At 36.9% G+C, this 18,146-nt stretch overlaps 1 protein-coding gene across 1 annotated transcript in view; it reads right to left on the bottom strand.

The window, feature by feature from the left end:
• The window catches only part of LOC145998328 (uncharacterized), a 103,514-nt gene that overhangs the window by 74,315 nt on the left and 11,053 nt on the right, over positions 1 to 18,146 (bottom strand). Inside the window, exons 3-8 of the mRNA XM_083134733.1 lie at positions 14,269 to 14,347; positions 13,019 to 13,194; positions 11,926 to 12,105; positions 5,937 to 6,092; positions 4,855 to 5,002; positions 1,629 to 1,774 (exon numbers count right to left, since the gene is read on the bottom strand). Of these exons, the coding sequence (XP_082990859.1) occupies positions 1,629 to 1,774; positions 4,855 to 5,002; positions 5,937 to 6,092; positions 11,926 to 12,105; positions 13,019 to 13,194; positions 14,269 to 14,347 (885 nt within the window). The remainder of the gene's footprint in view (positions 1 to 1,628; positions 1,775 to 4,854; positions 5,003 to 5,936; positions 6,093 to 11,925; positions 12,106 to 13,018; positions 13,195 to 14,268; positions 14,348 to 18,146) is intronic.

Genomic DNA, 18,146 nt, shown 5'->3' with positions numbered 1-18,146 from the left:
AAAATCAACATCTTCCAGAGATAAAAGGTGTTTTTTAAGAGTTTTTTTTAAACTTTCGATAAGGATAGCTGTCATTTGTTTTGTTTTGATGACATGTTGTTTTGTCATTTCATATCAGTGAGCATTGGCAAATGATCATGGAAAGACTGACGCCGCAACAACGTTTACAAATTGTGGAAATATATTTCCAAAATCAATGTTCTGTTCGCCAAACGTATAGAGCACTTCGGACATATCGGCGCTGTCAGTGAATTGGCCTCACAAGATCATGGGACCTAACGCCACTGGATTATTTTCTTTGGGATATCTAAAGTCTCTGGTTTATGCTGATAAACCAGCAACAATTGACGCTTTGGAAGCCAACATAACTCGTGTTATTAACGACATACGTCCCCAATTACTTGAAAAGTGGTTCAAAATTGGACTGATCGAATCCGGTTCATCACAGCTAGTTGTGGTGGACATATGCCAGAAATTATTTTCAAAAATTAAATGTCAATTAGGCCATTTATGGTGTTCATGGTGAATAAAGGATCAAGATTTCAGTACAAAATCTGGGCACATGATGGGATCAAAAGCGATACATGCAAGCTACCCAGACTCCCGAAAAATATCAGCTTGTATTAGTGACTCCACATTAACCAATACTTTCCAATACAAATACCATTCCAGTAGAGCTGAGGCAATACCACTTTCAACAGATAGCCACACTGATGCCGACACACTTACCGATTCACACAGATAAGGTACCAATGCACTGAAAATTGCAACAATTAAAAGATGTTCAAAATATTGATTAATATTAGTGAGTGAGCGTTCGACTCCAATTCTAAGTATCGATTTACCAGAGTTTTGCTTCAAAATGTTCAAGTATTACATTGGAATATTAAGATATATATATGTAATACTGATGCAAAAAGTTTTGAATTCCAGAATGATTAGACTCTGTGAAAGTATTGTGCGGCATTTTTGCAGACCCGACCAAGAACAAACTGATGAAAAAGTATCAAAACGGTATCGGTAAATAAAATCCAACCCATACATTGGCATAGATATTGGCTCAGCCCAACATTCAACTGGTCATTTAGTTAATTTAAGAAGGTGAACAACCCATTCATGTTTTTGAGGATAATTTGCAAGTTTACAATGGATTAGAAGAATATCCGTTATTGGTATCAGTTAATTTGGTATCAGTCCTTTAATGATGAAAGTGCCATACTGGTTCATCCATACTCAATATTGAAAAAAAAAGAAAGAAACTGGTGATTTTTCCTTAACAATATCTTCAAATTTGTACCATCAATATCAATGACCATGTCACATCCAAAATATCACAATAGTGCAAGTTAAATTTTTCACAACTAATCAAGCAAGACTGTATTTTACCACATAATCATTGCAATCTGATTTTTCAGTCCGAAAATTGGTTTATAACTTTTCATAGTCACTGTCACATTGGATAACAAATCTAATGATAGAGGCGCAGAATATATATATATATATTTGTTTAAAAAAAAGGTTCACATAATAGTCACACCCACTTTTTGCAAAATAAAAAAAATTGCCATAAAATTGTGCAGTGAATTACAGTATTTACGAAATTCTGCTAAAACTTAAACAAAACTAACCTTCAAATTTTCCATGTCCTCAACCTTGTTATTCAACTTTACTTCAAGCTGTTCCTTTTCTTGAGAGAGCTGGGAATTCTTTTCCTTCATTTTCTTCAAGGAATCTTTGAATTTATTCAGGAACTCTTCTAAACGTTTTACTCTCTCTAGAATAAAAGGAGATGTAAGGTAAGTAATCAAGTATTCAACACTAATCAAGAACTTGGCATATCTACTACAAAATAACATATTAATCTGTTACAAACTGTGCCTTTCACTATCAATGAATGAACTGCAGTGTTATACAGTCTCATTTATAACCATGAACTGCACATTAAACTGCAGCTGATCATGTATTACAAACACTCTGTTTATGCTATTATATCCAATGGATAGGGACTTCAATTTTCACTTTGGGTGTGCGTGTGTGATTTTGCATTATTGTTTCAGCACACTGTTCACGCAAATTTACTTAAAATTATGCCTTCATTGCACTTTCAAACTATTATTTCAAATTGTAGGTCACATGGCCTACACCTGTTCATGACAATGATTATGGAGGAAGTATTTTCCATTATTTCTTGCATGACAAATACCAATGTTATTATTTAGTATTTTATTATGTTAGAGATGAGAAACCAATATATCAACCAGTAACTTTACTAAACTGTACTCAAGCTATAAAAAACACAAGCTTCATATAACTGACTGGAATAAAATTATAAGTGCCTTAGCACTTAAGAATATTACAATACATCACCCAGTGGTTCCCAGAGTGTGAAGTGGTACCACTGACTTGCAGAGATGCCACTGACTTGCAGAGATGCCACTTAATATTTCAATATGTGCTTATTTAGTACTTCTTACATATAAAATGTTTATGAATTTTAAATGTGTGTTTATTTTTTAACTTCAGGTAAGCAACTTAACCACACTAACTGAGCATTGCAAGTGTTAGATAGGCTTATACTCTGACTTGGGCGCCACAAAAATATCTTGAAACACAAAGGGTGCCGTGAAACGTAAAAATTTGGGAACCCTTGCCCTAACCCATTAAGTGTGGAACTTTCTGAACAAGTTGCTAGTGGAAAATGTAGTGTTTTATTTGTCTGCTTTCTTCTATTATGCAGTGTTGTTTATGTAATTTGCTTTCACATTCTGACGCATGTAAATAATACACAAATACAATTATACAATAATACATACTTGTTGGCATGTATGTACTTTGGGATCAAGCCGAATAAATCTTTCTGGTGTGGAAGCCTTTGAAACAAGAGGAACTCAATGTTCACGTTAACACAAACTTCATTTCTGAGCCAAATTTCTGTTTCTATTACGCATGAACTACAACACACAAAAGCAGACAACTTTTCTTACATCTAACTTACATTCTCATATTTCTTCTGCTTTTTTTTACTACAGCTATCATAATCTCACCTAACGTGATTGGTATGTTCTCAATGCCTAGGCAAATATATATGCCACCTGCAGGCGAATCTAGTCAAAGCAAACACAAAGTGTATATATGCCTTCCACATTGCAACAGCACATTGCAGATGGTGTGTATATATATGTGCCATCCACACTTAAGGGATTAAAAAACTAAATACAAGAGAGAACACAGCTCTGGATTACAACTCATAATGAAAATATCTCAGGCAATGCAAGTACCTCAGGAGTAATTGAAACCTCCAGCTGTTAGATGTTTAGAAGCACTAGGCACACAAAACAACTGCCATTCTGGTACCACAGCCTCATTGCCCTGCAGTGATGTTTCCAAGTGTACTAAGAAGAAGAGAGCTTAGCACTTGAGTGCCATGCGGAAAAGTCACCCCTCACATACTATTCATGACTGGCCTCTTAATCAATCTGATCAAGCCTACAACTGAATAATTTAATCCCTACTGATTACTTGTAGATAAAAAGAAATATAAAATTTGGTGTTACTAAATGACCCATCAAAAACATTCGTTGATTTCTATATAAATTTTTCTGAGTGGTCAGTTTGTTCAATGAACATATGGAACACTGTGCAGTTACACAGGAAATGCAGGTTCATCTTGTGTATTCATGTTTCCATTGGGTTGATGCATAAGTTCGTAGCGTTTGTTTTTGATTGGCAACACTGCGGTGTTAGGAGTTTGTTTATAGTTAAACGTTCGTCATTTGGAGTGGCATTGTTCTGCTTGTGAATACGCCTTGAATTTTGCAGTATTTGAAGGAAGTTAGTGTTATGTGTGGACAAAAGAATATGTTGTGTCAAGCAGAGGAAACTAACACTTCCCACATATTCATCTTCTGTTTGAGTTTAACAGAGGAGCAAAGACAGCAGAGGATATTCGGAACATTTGTGCCTTGTACGGGGAGAATGCCATCAGGGAAAAGCACGCCAAGAAAAGGGTTTTGTCATTTCAAAGAGGGCACCTTTCTGACTTGAGTGATTCTCCACGTTGAGGAAGACCATTCAGCTCTGACGAAGACCGTTTAAATGCTTTAATCCACGATGATCCAAGTCAGTCAACCCAAGAATTGGAAAATGGGTACACCTCAGATGCCATGTGGCTGCAATTCCAGAAAAACGATGAGGAAGAGTGCATCAAGCACTGCTGCAACATGACAATGCATGCCCGCACTACGATAACATCACCAAAGCTGCTATCCAGAAACTTCGTTGGAGAGTTATTGGGAACATCCATCCGATCTTGCACCCTTGGATATCCTCCTTTGTCGCTCTCTATCCAACAATCTTCAAGTAAACGCCTTTGATAAAGAAAATGCTTTTCAAACTTGGCTTGACGACTTCTTTGACTCCAAATCAGCTGATTTCTTTAGGAGTGAATCCAAAAATCTGACCCAGCGTTGACAAACAGTCATGGACAATAAAGGAGAACATATCACTAATTAGTTTCTGTCTTCTAGTCATTTCAATTGAGTATCAAATAAAATAAAATGAAAACTTTTGACACATTAAAAGAATGCTACAAACCTATGCATCAACCCAATACATCTCCATGTTAAAAAAAATCAGTGGCTTGCTAAGCTTGAATCAGATAATCTGTGGGTTGGGTTGCGACTCATAAATGAGAGATACGAAATCTCATCTGATTTTCTTGTCTCTTTTTTTTTTGTAACAATAACTTGTTTAAGTTCTTTTTTTTTTAAATTTAGATCAAAATACCAATAGCAAATTATAATTGTTACGAACACTGTATGTGTGCGTAAAAAAGTGTATTAAAGGGTGTTTTACCTTGTAATGCAGCCGCTTCATTTGCATCATTCACCTTTTCCTGTTCTTCTGAAGCAGGATCTGGACTCAAGTCAATAAGCGGCTTTTCCTTGTCTGCAACTTGTAATTCAACACTCTCAACAGCTCCATTTTCTTTCAGCAACTTGATCTATTGAAATTAAAATGCAGCAATAATTAAAAACCTGTTGTTTATAAAGAAATCAATATTTGGTGTGGCACTTGCTAAGGTTTCACATTTTACAGTTACACTGCACAGTGGTTTGCAATCTAACTAGGACTGCGGCGATACCACTTTGAACTGATACCCATTCCAAATTCCACCAATACAGACACTTGAAAATTGTAATTACAATGGAACCTCGATATTACTTAAATACTTAAAATGTGGGGAAAAAGTAAAATCGAGGGAAATTTAAAACATTTCCTATGTTGTGACCATCAAGATTGAACATATAATGTAGAAAATGTAAAATCCAGGAAATTGGGGTTCCACTGTATTAAAAGTAAAGTATTGCATTCCAATTACAAGCATCAATTTATCAGAGCTTTGCTTCAAAATGTTCAAGAATTATATCAGAATATTAATATGCTTCTTCTGTAATCACAAAATACAGATTTTTCTACAAACTACTGATGCAAAATAAATGGAAACCTTGAATTTTACATAATTTCCAGGATAATTTTACTCTGCGAAAGTGTTGCATGGCATTTTTTGCCCACACCCATGCAAAGCCAAAAAGGAGGAAAAGTATCAGCAAGCATTGGTAAATAAATACCAATTGATGCTTTCCGATACTGATACTAATACATCAGGATCAATATCAATTCAGTCCTACATATAACAATACAGCATTAATACTAAACACATTCTAGCACACAAAAGAAACTTGTGGTGCATAAAAGTAATTGCTCACGTAAAGTATCTCACAATTTATTATCCTATGAGTAAGCCCTGAAATTATATAAGCTGAAAAATTATCTCAATTCATTCTCAAAAATCCTACAATTTCTCAAAATGAACAGGATATGCAATTAAGTGTATTTTCCTTTCAACTGAAAGCAGACATATGTATATCACTGACCTTTGTTTGCAACGTACTAATTAAATGATCCTTTTCTTCCAAGTCGTTTCTCAGAAGTTCCTCCAAGTGAGCTTTGGCTTTTTGCTCTAGTTGGCACTGCTCCTTTAATTCTGCAATTCTACGCAAGGCTTTGTCCTGAGTATCAGCCAGAATAGTCTGAAAGAAAAGAAAATAAATTAACAAAACATAAATTCACAATACATTAGTTTCTGCCTCCAAGTCACACACTACAATTTTAAGTTATCATCAACAACACACCAATGACAATTTTCAACAATTTATTTTTACAACTGCAATAAATCAGGTCTTGATACACAACAAACCTGAACAGTTTATTCACCCTCTTAATTAATGTATGTAACCAGGTGACTGCAATGGGTTTGCTAAAATAAACAGCATATTTAAGCATTTACTTTACAAAACCATGTACATTAATTATTCATAAGACATACAAAACAATAACAAAATGGCAGAATTTTGACCTCAGTTTTAGAAACACCAGATTCATAAAGTTACTGTAATTGTGACGTAATTTTCCTGCGGCAGTTACAAAAGGTATTTTTAACTGTGAATTTACGCCGCAAAATATGTCACAGGTTTCACCTCGTTTCAGTCGGCATGCGTTCTGTGTCACGATTGTGTTTTGGTTGGTAGTTGCAGAATTCTCCGCTAGAGGCACTCTACTTAGTCTCAGCATTGCTACGCTCGGCTACAAACACACGCAGTCCGGTGAGACACACACACACACAGTTTGGCATACGTTCTCGCTGTACGAGTACGTTCTCGCTGTACGAGTACGTTCTCGCTGTACGAGTACGTTCTCGCTGTACGAGTACGTGGAAGGAAGGAAGAAGTTGTATGTGTCGTCGACTCGCAAGGATTCTAGGAAAGGACAGAATACATGGATAGCGAAATTGCAGTGCCAAGTTCTTGTTGGTTTGGATACCAAAGTACACGCGTACTTTGATGCAGGTTCTTTAGTGAAGTTACGTGTACCATGAAGTTTAGCCAGCAAGAAGAGTTTTGACGAGTGTCCCATTCAACGTGTTTTGTGAGTAAAAAAAAGGCCAAAAGAAGTATTCGCCAAACACAGTTTTGATGGGAACAGCATGTGAGAGTTTGGTCAATTTTACGAATGGGCATGTGGCACGTTAAGGATTATACCCACAACGGTTATTCTGGAGGAATGAAAACGCTTTAAGGCACAAGTAGGATGGTACGTGCGAAGACTGATCAATGACGATGCAGAACAATTTGACGAATTGATCCAAGATACGTCACGAGTGGGAATGGCTGGAAAAGAAGAGTCGCAGTTGCCCCAAATCACGATTTGACGACCCATTGAATTTTGATGTACCGCGTCAGTCCGAAGAGCTTCTGCACGATTTTGGAGTACGAGAGGGAAAACGGAACATGACGTCATTTGAAGTAGCGGAAGAAGAAGCCGTCACGATTCGCCAGTTCAACAGGATGCCTTTACTAGATTTTGAGGTGTACTACATAAAAAAGTGCAGCTGTGAAGTTTGCGTGCATAACGTGAAAGATCGCTCGAACCTGATAGTGAATTATATTGCCTAAAAAATTAAAGAATAATTATCAGTGACATTATTATTTTTGTTCACACAAATTGCACTAAACTAGAGAACGAAAGTGTAAAAACTACCTCGTGAAATTTCACATTGTGTACAGATGTGTGTTTACAGAACGTAATAACCAATCATAAAGAGAAAATTACAAAAGTCTTGCCAGAACTATTTAGAGTTGGACAAAAATGAGACAAGTAGAATCACAAATACAGTTACGTGCAGAGTTAGTAGAAAAATAAATGATACTTTCTTTCTATCCATTTGAGTACTTAACCTTTACACTATCGAGCAGGTTTACGAAAGTATCCCCATTCTCGCCTGAGCTTCTCGGCGGGAATTTTAAATTCGAACACTCTTTGGAGGAAAATTGTTATAATTCAGGCACTATGAGAGCAATCTGTTTCGGATAACTTTTGTTTTGCAGCTAAAACATCAGCACATGCAACCGTGCACAATTCAGAATGCCGGACCGAGGAAGGGGTGCTTGGGGGGCACGACCCCCAAATTTCAATGGAAAAAACATAAAAATTTGGACTTTGACCCCTCTTCACCTGCTATTTTGGGATTTTGGGGAGAAGGTGCGAACTTTAGTATTCTTTTCAAAGAATGGGCATTTCTCAAGAGAATGAAACATGTTTCATGTTCTTGGGTGCCATACAAGTTGAATAATAAGCCAAAATGTGATTTATTTATTTTTTTTACGAAAAATAGGTAATTTGTATTTTTGGAGAAAAATTGTTATAACTCTGGCACTATGGGAGCAATCTACTTTGGATAAGTTTTGTTTTTCAGCTAAAACATCAGAGCATGCAACCCTCTACAATTCAGAATGCCGAACTGAGGAAGGGGGGTTTGAGGGCCGCGACCCCCGAATTTCAATGGAAAAAAACATAAAAATCTGGAGTTTGCCCCCCTCTTCTCCCACTATTTTGGGGAGAAGGTGCAAACCTTAGTATTCTTTTCAAAGAATGGACGTTTCCAAAGAGAATGAAATATGTTTCATGTTCCTGGGTGCCATACAAGTTGAATAATGAGCCAAAATGTGAAACTCTGTTCGGAAATGTGGCATGGATATGTTGCGGAGGGGGGGGGGGGGGGGGGGTGCGAGGCGGAAGGTTGGTCATCAATGTGAATTTCCCAGGCTTGCTCCAGACCTGTGTCAGAGTTTCCACCCAAACATAAGAGTATGCAGGTCAAAAATGCACATTCATTTTGTAATCAGCACCATGATATCATATGGTATCATTGGGACAGTACGACCTTATTCTGATGATACCATATGGTATCATCGGGAGAATAAATGTTAAAGAGCATCAGGGTATTAAATGGGAGGGGTTTAATTGACTAGTGCACCTTGAACTTAGTAAACCTAATTAATGTGGATGGTCAGTAATGTTGACACGAGTGCAATGTTACATGAATGAAAAGATAAGTAATTGTTGTTAATAATTTGAGAATTTGAACAAAAGATTCATTGTTATGAATACCCTCTTTGAAACAGAAATGATGACGCTGGTATGTCATTGTTATTATTGATTTTAACAAACCTCATTCTTGAAATGCATTAACGTTATAATAAAATTGTTACGTTTAAATGGACATGAATGTTATTATTGCCTACGTCGTACAAACAAATTATATTAGTGTAAGAAGCATACTAATTGAGTGGTGTTGAACTGTTGTCCACAAGAGTGTGTGCATTATTTGATGAATCGACGTTTGGTAATTGATGCTAATTAATCAAATTAGATTACCTTGGTTAAATCGCAAGTACGTGTTTGAAAGGATATTTGTGATTGTCAATTTGGTTCTCAATTGAGACAGAACCGATTTGTAACACTCAATTGAGACAGAACCGATTTGTAACAAGTCATATGCTTCTAACCAGTGACTTGTAAGTTACTAGGATAGGGTATAGTTGACGATTTGCAGCCTCATGCACAGCTTCACTTTGCATATTTATACTTACCCACCTGGTACGTTACATAATGTACCACGACATTGACAAGTATGCATAGACTGATATGGTCTTACATATAACTGATAAAGACTTACCAATAAATCTGTCCCACCCTACTTTCATGCTAGCAAAAACCTTTTTTGGACATGTATGAATACCATGATGACTAGATCCAAATTTACAACTGTGGAATGATCTTAACATTTTCTACACAAATGTAGTATTTCTAACCACATGTCATCAACATATTAACACAATATCAAAATCACAAAATATACTTTGTTTTGTTTCTGAATTTTCGGACTGACCTCTATCCTTCAAGGGTGGGAGAAAAGAATGTGTTATGGAAAAGTAAAAACGTGGTTACAGCCCGATCCCTGAAGAAGGATTGAGGTCAGTGCAGAAATTTGGAAGATAAAACAAGGTATGTGTTGTACTTCTATCTCATTTTTAATATTGTACATTTTAACCTTTTGCTGCCCAAGCGTCTCGAACGAGATACCCAAAAGTAACCCTCAGGCCACCAAGCATCTCGATCGAGATGCTGTGTCAAGGTCGTAGTTTTTACGTTATAACTTTTCTATTTTTGGCTAGAATTTCGATTTTATTTTTTTATATTGTTCCTAACACATGTATTTAACAGAAATGGTTTTTGCATTTTTTTTTTGTCTTCATGAAAATGGAGGGGGAAAGGCGGGGAAAGGGACTTCTCTTTAGCGTCTCTTTTCAAGGTCAATTTTTTGCCGACAAAGGAAGGCTGGCTTTGTTGTCCCTCTTGCTAAGTGCATTCAAAGGAAGCTTGTTTATCAGTATCCGATGTCAAAATGAAAGTTTTCCGTGAGAGCGCAAGCAGGGGGGGAGGGGGAAGACTGGTTGCTGAATCTACATTGTGAGAATGGAATTTCGAAGCGTGCTGAAGGAAACCTTTGTTTTTTTAGCACAAGTGGCAACAGGGGTTACCCAGTATTGTCTAAAAAATAGAATTTCAAGCAACTGCAAGAATTGGCGCTCATTTGTCACTACGTTCTAGCTTTTCGTCCGTGAATGTTGTGCGTAGGTGTCGTTTTGTGCCCAAGTGCGAGGACATATTTTGGGTGGTGACAATTTTTTAAAATAACTTTTGGGGGTTTTCTCCCTTCCCCCTCCATATATACACCAAATTTGCATAAATTTTGCATTTTGTGCATTTTGACATTTTTTCGGGGCAGGGGGGGGGGGGAACACAATTTTTTTAAGAAAAGTATTTTTGAGGGGATTTCCCCCCCTTTCCCCCTCCATATGTATGCCGAATGTGCATAAATTATATATCGTCTGAATCTGTGATTCATTCTGCGTACAACGGTATATCTTTCATATCTCTAGGGCATTTAGTTTCTGAGCTAGTCATTTCAAGGTACCGCTGCATTTTGAAACTTGAATCAGTGGCCATTCCTTTCGGGGGTACAACTCAAGTTACATTGGTCATACGACAATGATGCAAATATTTTTCTGTTTCTTACATGCCAGCGATAATTTCTAAGTGCATTTTGAACTTTTCATATCCTTTTTTTCGGAGGGGGGGGGGGAACCCCATTTTTTTAAAAAAGTACTTTCATGGGATTTCCCCCCTTTCCCCTCCATATATATACGCCGAATGTGCATAAATTATATATCGTCTAAATCTGTGATTCATTCTGCGTACAACGGTATATCTTTCATATCTCTAGGGCATTTAGTTTCTGAGCTATAGTCATTTCAAGGTACCGCTGCATTTTGAAGCTTGAATCAGTGGCGTGCCGACCATTCCTTTTGGGGGTACAACTCAAGTTACATTGGTCATATGATGATAATAATGCAAATATTTTTGTGTTCCTTACATGTCAGCGATCATTTCCATGTGCATGTCGACACTGTCATGTACTTTTTTCTTGGGGGAAGGGTGGGGGAACCAAATTTTTTTTCCGAAATATTGGAATTTTGAGAGTTAGCCCCCTCCCGCTCACCACATATACGCAGAATTTTCAAAAAAATTCATATAGTCTGAATCTCTGGTTCATTCCGCGTACAACGGTATATCACTCATCTCTCTAGGGCAATTAGCCTCCGATCTACACTCATTTAATTGAAACTCTGCATTTTACTCAAAATCGGCTCGGGCAATAGAGGCTTACTTGTGAAAAAGGCCTTGGGCGGCAAAAGGTTAAGTCAAATAAATTGATTGATTAATTGAATTAGGTTATTTTATGTCACCTTTCTGCCACGTTTGGCTAATTGCGACTATGAGGATGAGTGATGAAATTAATGAAGAGACACTCACAAAGGCCAGGATTCGAACCTGGTACCCAGGCATTTGTAGCATGCTGTGAAAGTCAAATAAAATGCTAATACTCAAATATAACAAACTATTATTAATAATATAAAGTAAGCAAATATTCCGTGATGACAAAGAAATAAAATTACTTACTTTGGACTTCACATTTTCTCTCTCAACTTCCCGGTAATGTCTTGCCAGGTCAACATATCTGCCCTTGTACTTATTATACCTCTGTTGCATCTTTTTGTAAGCAAGGAGTAGCTGCTCTTTTGTCACAATATCTAACTGGTAGGAGGAATCATCTACTTCACTTGCAGATTCTAGATCAGACTGTAATATATCACCAAGTTATAGTTAATAAATACCATGATGGATTCTCCTTAAGACTGCAAATGTGGTAATAATTATGATAACATTCCAAGTATTATGCATTAATATGATTCTGAAATTCGGCAACAAACATATTACTCACTAGAAAATCCAATCTCTATAATGACATTAAATAATAATCAAATTGAATGGTTGAACTAAAATAGAACTTTACATACAATGACATGTATGAAAACTAGGGCTGAGCTGATACAGATGCCACTGGTATCGGTTGGAATTTATTTACTGATACAAGTTGATACTTTTCTGGCATTTTGGACCTTCACGTGGTCTGCAAAAATACCACGCGACACTTTCACAGAAATTATGCAAAATTCTAACTTTATTTTTATTCTGCACAAATTCTTGAATATTTTAAAGCGAAATTCTTTTCAAATTCATACACATAATCAGAGTAGAAGATTCACACATTGAGAACAAATTTTAATTATTACATTTTTCAGTACCAATATCGGTGGGAATCGGTAAGAGTATCGGCATTGGGTCAAAGTGGTATCGGCTCAGCCCTAATGCAAAGATTTTACAATTTCCCCATACTAGTTATAAAATTTCCCTAGACAACTTGCCCTCCCCCACCCCAATTTGAAAAATGTACAATTAACATTTCAAGGCATTTGCAATAAAGAGACAATGCAAATAGTTAAATCCTAGTAAATTTCATCCCTTGCATTTTACTGAAAGTCATGCAACAATGACACACTATACAGTTTCATAAAGCTAAATGTTGCAATGGGGGTCACATTATAAAAGCAGAATTCCATTGCAACACCTAGCTACTGCTTCAACTGTTATGGTCCCCATGTCTACCCATACAATCTAGTTTAAATCTTGAATAACATAGTTCACAGTATACCTGTAAGTGGAATGTTGGTGTTGAGGATTCAAATATTGGAAACAAAGAAGTGTCACTCATAACAGAGCTAGTAGAGGAACGGCGTGACCTGTGTCCTGAAGCAGGTGGTGGCGAGGAAATATCTCGCAGATCAACTGTATGGAAAGCATCCTTGGCAGGAGAATTTTGTGGCGTTTCTGTAAAATAAGAAGGAAATCAAAGTGTGTAGAACCTGGAAATTACTAGGGATGGACGATATTGGAAATGTTATATCGCAATATATCATCAAGAAAATATTGTCACAGATAATACAATTTTTTTTCCATATCGTGATATCAGCAATATATCGCCTCCACAATATATATCACTAAATATCATGATGATATATCACCAACACGATAAATATCACCAACATGACATATATTGCCAAATATTGTGAAAATATATACAGCCAAAAAATTGTGCCCATATATTGCCAACATAACATCATGACAATATATCATCTAGTTGATATTGCCTGGTCAATATTTTTTCAATATCACGATATATCATCTGGACGAAATGTCAGCCAACACTAGAAATTACCCACATACTTCTAAGCTGTTAAAGTTCTAAAGTTAAATTATTTTGTACATGCTTCTTTCAACTTTTACATAATGTTTAAGAAAATAATCAAATTCTCTAACACATACTTCTAGTGAAAATAATAAAAACTTAAGGGCTTGGGAGTAAATCAAGTGGCATTTCGGTCATCATTGAGTTCCAAGGTAAAAAGAGGCGTTCTTCAATGTTCATGTGTAATTGCCAAAGTAATGTAATTTTCATTGGACTCATTGAACGCTTCTGAAATTGGTAAACACAACACAAGTATAGCTTCTAATAAACTTTCTGCTTAATAAACACAATACCGACCAAAATGTCACTTGCCATGTTTTACTCCTGAGCCCTTCAATTGATATTTGGAATCAAAGAAGAGTACAGATTTTGTCAAAACACCAACACACATACACACACAATGGAACGGAACTCTGATTGTTCTTGTATTCCACAAAAATTTCAGCCTCTGACCTCTAAAAAAAATTTATCATCTAGGTTTCACTAAATACAGTGCTGTCCCAACACTCATAATGTTGATATGCTATCACCTCACCATACTGGCATAAAACTAGTGTTTCTTCTTAGGCACCTACTGTTTTAACAAAAGGTAGGAATAAAAAATAGTAATATGACAGTAACCAATCACCAGGTATCATCTAAAGTTAAATGCCTACCTTCACTGTCATCTCCAATGGTAAAATGATCATTTGATGCTGGTTCTACAACCGAACTACTTGATGATGTAACCACAGACTGAAACAATAATGCCAATACTTAATTCAATTATCCACACGCAATAGAATTATTTCATATAAGACATTAAAGTTCATTAGTAGCTATGATCTCTATTTTATTTTTTACAACATAAGAGGTGAAATACTTACTTACGCAACAACAGGAGCATATCGACACTCACATATGACTATCACATTCTTAATATATGCTCCAAGATATTACCATAATGCATGTAAATTTATTAATTTTCCCTTGCCTGGATTGCATCAACTTTTGCTATACCTTTAATAATTAAGTTCACTGCTAAAATTGAGATGCAATACTACTTTGGCAAGAAAGCTACACCATGGAAACTTCGATAGTGTGATGTGTGATAGATGCAGTGATGAGACTACATTTTGTCTTTGTACTGGTTTCTGCACTGAATATCTGAAGTTACTATTGTTAGAGGCATGCATATTTCACTTTGATGAAAATACAAAATACATTGTAATGCTCATTTTTCATGTTTTTGAAAGGTGTGAGGTGCATTTTCCTACCATGTTTTGTCGTGAAAGTATGCAAAATGCAAAATAAACTTTTAAACACAAAGTTTAGAGTTTATTTACCAATGCGACCCTTTCTGAAGTCTGAATTATCCTGTGAGTTACACAAATCATGGAAAATGAATTATTTCTGCTGCAAATATTTGAGAAGCAAAAATGGACTCCTTTACGCAGGAGTAAGCTTATTACTCTGATAACTAAATAAATGTTCTATTAGAAGGGAAATGTTTATTTTACGTAATAAGTGTTATGCTATTTTTCAATACCGGTCTTGATACCAAAATGTGACCAGTTCTTGCACCGAAATCTTGATGTTTCATTCAACCATAAATATGTGGGTCTAATTATTATGAATGAAATCTAATTGAATTTAGGAACCATTACACTGAAAAAATAACTCAACATCGATGTGCTATTCAGAACCTGAGATCGTTACAAATAAATTAAATTGGACTATGCGGCTCAACAGCCCTTTGAGGGCCAAGTGCTTTTCCACTGGGTCAGTACATTGAGTACCATCGCAGTTATTTTCTGGCAGCATGCTACTTCTTCCATTCAAGCAGCTCCGCAATTATCCTCACAAATTTTGGACCCCACACTGGTGATCAAATGTGTGACAGCTTGCACAAAATGCAATAGGAGCCTTTATTGAATCCTTGCACAAACATGACTTAAAATGCATCAAAATGTTAGGAATAAATAAACACCCTACTGTGTGGAAGCCCTACAAAAAACTGAAATCAGAAAACAGCCAACTTCACCTCAGAATGGAAATATCAGTTCATGTTGTCTTGAAAAATATGTGACCACACAAAATATCCAATTAAAATTTTACACTTAGGAGAGAAGGAAAAATCTTCATCCTGATGGAAACATGAGTGTGTGTGCACACACACACACATATATATATATATGTACCAATACTAACTAACGTTTCAATTGTGCAGTTTCAGATGTAGTTTTGAGGGAGAGGGGGGGGAGTATATCAACAAACACTGATATAAAAATCTCTTGAGCTTCCGGAAATGCAAAAATTTACGAACTTGAAAAGAAGAAAGGAAATCAAAAGTAACATCTGTAAAACAAATGTTCAGCATAGATAGAAAGTAACGAAGATAACTATGATTGTATGTTCAGTCTTACCATAACCAGTACGGAACATTTTATTTAATTTTTCTGTACTTATTTCACAATTTTTTTATGGAGAAATGCTTCTAATTTTACTTCATATATATTCAGCTTATTATAAAATTAAATTTGTTATAAATTTAAAATATGGTGCAAGAATGTTATGTTCGAAGCAAGAGAACACATTTCTCTTTCCATAGTGTGCAAATAAATAATATGCTGAACATACATTACGAAGACAACGGAATTCATTATAGCAATCCAATAATAATATGTAACTAATTTACAAAGATTGAAGTACAATGGTACATTTAGTTATTTTAAAACAGTTTATTAAATCAGTACTTCCATTTGTGCCTTCACTGAAATAATTTAATAGGTATGCTACCTGATATAACATAGTCTCAAAACTAATTCACCCAAATTAACAGGCTGAGGCAGTACATGATGGTATGTATGTACGAGGTGCATCCAGAAAGTAAGTTTCCCTATTTTTTTCCCGTGAAAGTAAACATAATGAGCTAATATTGATTGATACGTCGTAGCAGAGCTAAGACGTATCAATCATATGCCAGGCGGACAGATCTCGCCCGGCGCCAGTAGCGAGGCAGCAGTGGTCCGAAGTGGAAGCTCGTATTCCTTCTCCCGCCGCATGCCGGTAGCGAGGCAGCAGTGGTCCGAAATGGAAGCTCGTATTCCTTATCCTGATGCATGCGAGGTTCGGTCGGTGATAAAGTTCCTGAATGCACAAAGCATTGCTCCAATTGACATTCATCGTCAGCTCTGTGAGGTCTATGGGCGAACATTATGAGTAAGCAGATGGTGCGTCGCTGGTGTCGGCAGTTTTCGGAAGGTCGTCCAAGTGTCCATGATGAAGAGCGCAGTGGGCGTCCGTCCCTCATCACTGATGATCTGGTTGAGCTGGTGCGGCAGCGCATCGTAGAGAACCGTCGCTTCACGATTACGGAGTTGAGTAGCCTTTTTCCGCAGATATCGCGATCCGTGTTGCATGAGATCGTCACGCAGCGCCTGCTGTTCAAAAAATTGTGTTCCAGGTGGGTGCCGAAAAACCTGACACCCGAACACAAAATGAAACGTTCAGGAGCAGCACTGACATTCCTGCAACAGTACCATGATGACGGCGATGATTTCCTCAACAGGATCGTCACGGGCGATGAGACGTGGATTTCGCACTTCACCCCGGAAACCAAGCAGCAGTCAATGCATTGGCGGCATAGTGGATCTCCGGTCAAGAAGAAATTCAAACAGACGCTGTAGGTACAGAAAGTGATGTGCACCGTGTTTTGGGACAGGAAGGGCATTTTGCTCATTGACTTTCTCCCCAGAGGTGAAACGGTGCACGCTGACCATTACTGTGAAACACTAAGGAAATTGCGACGTGCCATTCAAAACAAGAAGCGTGGCATGCTTACTGCAGGTGTTGTGCTCCTCCATGACAATGCTCGTCCACATACGGCTCGGCGCACAGCAGCTGTTTTGACGGAATTTGGCTGGGAGTTGTTTGATCATCCACCTTACAGTCCTGATCTGGCTCCCAGCGATTTTCACGTTTTCTTGCACCTCAAGAAATTCCTGTCCTCCGGTGAGCGTTTTGGCAACGACGAAGAGCTGAAGATGTCTGTCACACGCTGGTTCCATTCACAGGCGGCAGAGTTCTACGACAGTGGGATCCAAAAGTTGATACCACGATACGACAAGTGTCTCAATTCTGGTGGTTGCTATGTTGAAAAATAGCTGAACCTTTGTTGTACCTGTTGCCAATAAATGGTTTCCTGAAACTGTGTTGTTGTTTTTTTTTTAAAAAAAGGGAAACTTACTTTCTGGATGCGCCTCGTACCAATATCATATACTGATGAATCAGAAGAAACACAAATGCACTAAACAAACATCATTAGAACTAACCAAAGATGCTGCTAAACAGGCAGAAAACAAAACACATGACATCATTTAGGAATGAGGGGAAAATGGAATGGTATAGCCAGCATAAAAATAAGATGCCAGTTTCATCGAGTGAAGCAGATTGAATATCTGGAAACCATTTTAACTAACAATAACACCGTTAAGCCTTGTTTCCATGATTATGAAAAACTAAATATGCTGACCAAAGCAGTAATTTATTTTAT

Source organism: Lepisma saccharinum, chromosome 14 (assembly GCF_977018435.1).
Source record: "Lepisma saccharinum chromosome 14, izLepSacc3.1, whole genome shotgun sequence".
Lineage (NCBI taxonomy): Eukaryota > Metazoa > Arthropoda > Insecta > Zygentoma > Lepismatidae > Lepisma > Lepisma saccharinum.
The sequence above is the reverse complement of the archived record's forward strand: the minus strand, read 5'-3'. Positions and strand labels throughout refer to the sequence as shown.